Source organism: Fragaria vesca, linkage group LG5 (genome assembly GCF_000184155.1).
Source record: "Fragaria vesca subsp. vesca linkage group LG5, FraVesHawaii_1.0, whole genome shotgun sequence".
Taxonomy (NCBI): Eukaryota; Viridiplantae; Streptophyta; class Magnoliopsida; order Rosales; family Rosaceae; genus Fragaria; species Fragaria vesca.
Genome location: NC_020495.1, coordinates 4,560,860 through 4,567,999, shown reverse-complemented (window position 1 = coordinate 4,567,999; position 7,140 = coordinate 4,560,860). Strand labels below are relative to the sequence as shown.

Here is a 7,140-nt window from a genome sequence, read left to right as displayed (position 1 = left end):
CTGCGCCAAGGTCCCCACATGAACGTATTCGATTTGGTGAGGCGCGCCTGCGAGACCCATGAAGCTCTGACTCGGCACCTCGCTGGCAGCAACCCTGCTTTGGACCATGTGTTGGAACTTACCGACGCTGTCGAGCTGCAGGCTCGCCGAGTTCAAGATGTCGGTGCCCAGTCGGCCGCTCACGAGAAAGTCCGTGAAGCCTTAGACCATCAGATGGCAGCCCTTTTAGCCGAACTTGAAGACGCTGAGATTCCTGAGGCGTATTCAGAGAACCCATGCACTATCTATGCTCGGCAAGTAGAGGCCCTGGAGGCTCAGATAGCGGAGCTGCAAGCTCAGCTGGCTCAAGCTCGCCAGAACTTGGCCCGAGCTGAAGAGGCAGAAGCCCGTGTGCAGGCCGCGGAAGAGACCCAGGAAGCTTTGGACTCGGCTATTGCTGCTGCCGACGAAGCCCAAGCCCAGGCGGATGTTGAACAGTTGGCCTTAGAAGGCCTTCTCATAGATTTGTATAGGGTTTCTAGGCGGGTTTAGACCCGATCAGCGCTTTGCCCCCTTTGTATAATAATATTATTATTAAATCAAAATTTCCCGCTCTTGTCAAATCTTGTGTAAGAACTGCTAGGAAAAAAATCTTTTTCCAAGATTTGGTGGGGGTTTCCAATGCAACTACTCGCTTGGAACGCAGGTAGTCATTATGGAACAACGCGTCCGACCTTATCTCCAAAGCTCATATCTCGGAGCAAATCGCTGCATGGAGGACATCTGTTGAAAGGAAAATCACCCTTTTCGCCTATAAAAAGAAACGCTTGGCCGAGGCGAAGTATCAGTTAAGTCTTTGCCCCCTTGCCATGGGCTCTTATACCCTTCTGTACATCCTCTTGTCCCTGCTTAAAGCAAAGCCCCCACCTCACATTTTCATTCTTCGTTCTTGCTGATTCTGAAAATCTACTCTCAGGCCGGGAGTGATTCTGAAAATCTACTCTCAGGTCAAGCCTTTGTTTGGATGAACTAATGGCTGGGCACATTCTGCCTTGCACCGGCTGTTCTGTCCAAGCGTGAGGCTCTCGAGGCTCCGCATCCGCTTGCGCTTTAGGTTCTGGTCAGTGCCTTTCAAGCACCTTCCAGGCATGACGGGTAGCATGAGGGACCCTGGTCCAGTGGACCTCTAGCTTCCCAACAATTTGTCTTAGGTCCGGGCCGGTGTCAAGGCTCGTGCTGGTCTAAAGAAGCGGGACGTTTGCCGACTTTGAACGAAGGACGCGGCGGCAGCCTCTTCTTCAACCTTGCGAGATATGCGGGTTGAGGCTTCCAATATCTGCAGATCTATGCTTTTTGAATGTAAACATAGTCCAATTTCACCCTTTCTGTCAATGTAGTTGCTTTGGCCGCAAAGCCAATGTTCGAAACTTATATTGAACAATGTCAAAAAGGCAAAACAAATGAATTTATTGTTTTTTAGGGCCTCTGGAATAGACCCCAATCTTGTACTTGTCTTTGCGTTTAGACTTTGCACGTTTACAGACAAATGAAGAAAAATAGAGTTATCCTTTTTTACTTTTTTAGGGCCTCTGGAATAGGCCCTAATCTTACACTGGCCTTTTTAGGCTGGTATGTTATAACGTACTCTATCAGTCTTCTATCTCGGATTGCCCCCTAGTGTTAGGCGGTGGAGCGAGAACGCGATGGCGTGTACCACTATTGACTGTGGTGACGGGGTCTGGGGGAGGCGGAGGATCCTCGCGTTTCCAAACTCCTGCAATGTGGCGCTTGAGGAAGCGGCCATTAATAGGATTGCGATGAATTGTACCGTCCAAGTCGCGCAGGTGGTATGCCCCCTTGGGGAGTATACGATGAATAATAAAGGGGCCTTCCCATCGAACGGACCACTTGCCCCGACCGTCGGTTTTGTCCCCAAGTGGGAGTACCGCGCGCCACACTTTCTGGCCCTCAGCATAGCTCCGTCCGCGCGTGACCTTATCATACGAACGTGCGATGCGTTGTCTCGAGGATGAGATTGTTGAAAGCGGTGACGCAGTGCTCGTCAAGATCAAGTTCCTGCCACATGACCTGGACGTAATCCTCGCCAAGTAGTTGATGCTGTTCCTGAACGCGGAGTGAAGCGATATTGATCTCAAGGGGAAGGACGGCATCGTGGCCGTACATGAGAGCGTACGGGGTGGTATCCGTCGGGCCGCGCTTTGAAGTGCGGTAAGCCCACAAGGTGTGGTAGAGTTCCTCATGCCAGACACGCGGGTTCAACTCCAACATCTTGCGGAGGATGCCAAGGATGACTTTATTACTAGCCTCCGCCTGGACGTTGGACTGTGCATAATATGGCGTAGAGCGGAGAAGCTTGATTCCGTAGTCGTTTAAGTACTTAACAACTGAATCAGCTATGAAAGCTGCCCCCCTATCCGTAACGATGCACTCCGGGATACCAAAGCGAGAGATGATATTGCGGAAAATAAAGTTGCGCACCGAGTTGGCGGAGGCAACCTTGAGTGGTTCGGCCTCGACCCATTTGGTAAAGAAATCGGTGGCGACGATAATGAACTTATGCTGCTCAGAATAATGGGGATGAATGATGTCAACGAAATCTATCGCCCAACCGCGACCCGGCCAAGGTTTAATGATAGGCTGCAACGGGATGTTGGGAATATGTTGCACTGGTCCGTGAGCCTGGCAGTCTTGGCAACCTTTGGCGAAGGTAATACAGTCTTTCAGAATGGTTGGCCAGTAGTACCCATGGCGACGGATTAACCAACGCATTTTTGGCCCAGCCTGGTGCGAACCGCAAACTCCACAATGGACTTCGCGCATGATACGTTTAGCTTCGTTCCCATACACGCAGCGGAAATCGTTTCCGTCTTCCCCACGCCGCCGGAGTTCGCCATTGCGTAAAACAAAGTTTAAGGCGAGGAAACGTATTTGCCTGGAGTGAGCGGCGTCGTTGGGGTTCTGGAGGTAGGCGATAAATGGTAGCCGCCAATCCTCGTCGATAGGGTCCAAAGCCGCAACTTCGGGGGTGTCGGCCTGAAATTGCCCCCTAGCGATGAAAGAGGGAAGCGTGCGGCGTTCGACTTTGAGCAAACGTTCGCGCACGCCGTCGCACAGGCTGAGACCGGACGCTACTTGGGCGAGCTCGTTGGTGGCGAAGTTGAACTCACGTGGTATGTGCTCGATGTAGACGTCATCGAATCGGTCCAACACCTCAAATGCCTTGCGCAGGTATGGCTCAATGGACGAGCTAAAGCACTTAAACTTTTCCACCAGTTGGTTAACGACCAACAAAGAATCGCCAAAGATCTGAACCTCGCGGACTCCTAAATCCAACAAAATCTCTAGGCCGATGATCAGCGCCTCGTACTCAGCCTGGTTGTTGGTCCATTTGAAATCGAGCTGGAACGAGTAGGAGAAGCGATCTTCAGCGGGATTGGCTATGGCTATCCCGGCTCCGGCCGCGGTATCAGTTCGTGAACCATCAAAGTACAGGGTCCATGGAGCGAGTGTCACGGTAGCGAATTCCAACTCGCGAAACGCCGTGAGCTCTGAAGGTGGGTGATGAGCGAGAAAGTCTGCTATTGCCTGTCCTTTTACTGCCTTTTGCGGAACATATTGCAACGAAAATTCGGACATGGCTAAGATCCACTTGCCGATGCGTCCCCGCAGGATAGGGCGGGAGAGCATGTATTTGATCAGGTCGGATTGAGCGATCACAACCGTGGTAAAGGCAAGCATGTAATGGCGCAGCTTGCACCCTGCAAAATATAGGGCAAGACACAACTTTTCCATAGGGGAGTATCATGTCTCGCACTCAGTTAACACCCTGCTAAGGTAATAGACAACGTGTTCTACCCCGTTCACATCGTCTTGGGCCAGGAGTCCGCCGATGGACAAGTCGGCAGCGGCGATATAAAGTTTAAGCGGGGTACCGTCGCGAGGTGGGATCAGGACTGGTGGGTTCGTCAGGTAGTCCTTGATCCGATCGAAGGCCTGTTGATGTTGTGGTTCCCAGACGAACTCGGTTGCCCCCTGGAGCTTGAGGAGGGGCGAAAAAGGCTGGACCTTTCCTGCTGCGTTTGATATGAAACGGCGGAGAAAGTTGATTCGCCCGAGCAGCTGTTGGAGCTCCTTTTTGGTGGTGGGGGGCGAAGCGGTGATTACCGCCTGTGCCTTGTCTTTTGGGATTTCGATGCCTCTTTGATGCACTAGGAAACCAAGGAAATCACCGGCCTCCGCGAAGAAAACACACTTCGCGGGGTTCATCTTCAGGTTATGTCGGCGCATCCGTGCAAACACCTGCCGCAGGTCCTCAACGTGGGTTGCCGTGTTTTGGTTTTGACTACCACATCGTCGATGTATACTTCGATCAACTTCCCCAAGATGTCATGAAAGATGAGGTTCATGGCGCGCTGGTACGTTGCCCCCGCGTTTTTAAGTCCGAAAGGCATGACAACATACTCGAACGCGCCGGTAAAACCAGGGCAGCGGAAAGCGGTCTTGTGTCGATCTTCCTCAGCGACGGGAATCTGATGGTATCCAGCCGTTCCATCCATAAAGGATAACACCTCGTGCCCCGCGGCGGCATCAATGAGTAGGTCAGCCACAGGCATGGGGTATATATCCTTCGGTGTTGCATTGTTTAGGTCGCGGTAATCAACACAGACACGCATCTTGCCATTTTTCTTGCGAACGGGGACAACATTGGACAACCACTCGTTATACTTTGCCACGCGAATGATGCCCGATCGGTGAATGCTTTCGATCTCCTCCTTGACTACGATCTGAGTCTCAGTTCGCATGAATCGGCCATCCTGCCGTACTGGACGTCGGTCGGGATAAGTTGGTAACCGATGGCAGACCAAGTCCGGGGACAAGCCGGGCATATCTTCGTATTTGTCGGCGAAGCTATCCCTGTATTCGCGTAACAGGGCCAGAAGGGCTTCCTTTTCGTCTTTCGCCAACTTAGCACTGATAGAAATAAGTAAGGGCTTTTCTGCAGTCCTTACGTCAACTTGTGAAATGGGGTCGCGGACTTGAGGTGGTGTGTCGTCCAAGGCGGCGGGAGCTAAGTGAATAACTTCCTCCTTGGTATCGGAATAATCCACCACTTCATCTACATAGTCCATAGTCGCGACCTTGTCGTAGGCTTCGCGTTCTGCCCAATACGAAAGGAGTCTTTCGCATAAGGACTCGCCAGCCTCGCGTGCCTCCTCAGAGAAGGCACTATTCATCAGAACGGGGTGTGGGATTCGCGATGGTGTGAGGACGTTGCAAATCGTCCTTTGCCTGGGTAAGTCCCCATCGCGTTAGATTGGAGGCCGTTATTCCATATGGGCGGCCCTTGTTATCGACGCCTTGAACATCCAACGGACCCAAGTCTGTAGTATAATATCGGGCATCATTGAAGTTGGCGGAGATAGAGAATGGCCGCGGGTCGGCTTTGATGATGACTGCTTCATGGTTCTCGGTGTCCCAAATCATGAGTTCTTGGTGCATGGAGGAAGGCACGCAGAAACTTCTGTGGATCCAATCTCGGCCAAGAATCATGCTGTAGGAGGAAGTGCATTCAGCGACGAAAAAGGTGTAAACTCGTGATGCCGGCCCGACCTTGACCCGTAGAAATAGCAAGCCTAGGGTTCTGGACACTTGCCCGGTGAAGTTCTTGACTGTCAAGGACGTGGTTTGGATCATCGAGCGCGGGATGTCTAGGAGTCCCATGGTACGGGTTGTGACAACATTGACCGCAGCACCGGTGTCGACCATGACTTTGTTGATCATCTTTCCTTCGACTTCGGCCGTGATATATAGTAGCCGCATGTGAGTGGCCATGTCCAAAGTTGGTGTGGAGAAGGTTAGAGTTTGCTTATGTTTGATGCTGCTCGTAATTTCCACCTGTGAAGCGTCGTTAGCCTGTACCGGAACTGGGCCCATTTCGCTGCTGCATGGTGGGGGTATGCTACTGACATCCTCACTGCTGACGGGAATATCTACCGCACTGTAGGTTGTGTTCGGTGGAAGAGCGTATCTTTCCGAAATGAAGAACACCATCCCGACTTGAAAGGAGAATTGTTCAGGGACTGGGACCAGGGGAGTGTCAATGATCCCGTGTTCCCCTTCGAGCACCGCGAAAGCATCTGCTTCGCGGCTAAACCCTTCATCAGCACCCCATCCTGAGACCTCTACCATATTACAGGTGAATGATTCTGCCTGCTCTTCGTCCCGGTCTTCCTCTAGGTTAAGTCGAGGTTCTGAATGCGCCTCGTCGGCTTCTGAATTCTCGCGGAAACGCTGTGCCATTTGTTGGGCGAGGTTAGGACTGGAGGGCGCCTGTGCGGCTATTGGTGGCTCTTGAGCCTCGGGTTGCCGCGGACGCCATACTGACTTGGTTGAAGGCTGGTGGTCATTGGCGGGTTGTTTGTTTGTTGCCAAAGGAGCCTTATCGCTGTCTTCCTTTTTCAACCGTTGTAGGGCGGATACTCGGGGAACCATCCGAGTCTCGGGCTCCGGGGTGGACCGTGTCCGAGGCTGGTGTGGTGATGGTGGCTCCCTTCTGATATTGGCCTCCGGATTTTGACGTTCCCGTTGCTGTGAGGGCTGAGACGATTCGCGTTTGGACTCTGGGTCCGGGGTCGTGAACAGTTTACGCCTAGGACCGGTAGGCGGGTCCCTTCTCCACTCGGGCTCCGGTGACGGCCTGCGCCTGGAAGGCTGTTGATCCCTCCTCTTTTTTAGGCTCTGGTGACGGTTTGGCCTAGCAGGCTGTGGATCCCTCCTTCTTTCAGGTTCTGGTGATGACCTGCGCCTGGAAGGCTGTGGATCCTGCTTTGGTGGAACCGTGAGTCGGCAAAAGACGTTTGCTTTGGGTGCAGGCTCGTCGCTGAACTGCTCGCAAATCCTTGGGGGTGTGACAGGCGGCATTTGAAGGAATGCGCGCAAACCCTCTGCTTCCCTCCACATCCGTTCAGGCGTCTGTGCGAGCTGTGAGGGGCGTACAGCACCCTCTTCGACAGCCCGTAAGGCACGTAGGATACTACCGTATCGCTTTTGGAGCTTTCGCTTCTTAGACCTGCTGATGGTGACTGCCTTGCCCCCTTGCTGTGTGTACCAGACTCCATCCTTGATTGCGGATTTGGACGT

The 7,140-nt window shown here is 52.7% G+C and overlaps 1 protein-coding gene across 1 annotated transcript; it reads right to left on the bottom strand.

Moving 5' to 3' along the window:
* Window positions 1-1,977: 1,977 nt before the first annotated feature.
* Window positions 1,978-4,266, bottom strand: LOC101296296. Its single transcript, XM_004300934.1, has 2 exons — window positions 3,933-4,266; window positions 1,978-3,758 (listed from the first exon to the last, which is right to left on the bottom strand). Exons 1-2 carry the CDS (start codon window positions 4,264-4,266, stop codon window positions 1,978-1,980), a joined length of 2,115 nt encoding a protein of 704 aa, XP_004300982.1.
* Between the last annotated feature and the right edge of the window lie 2,874 nt (window positions 4,267-7,140).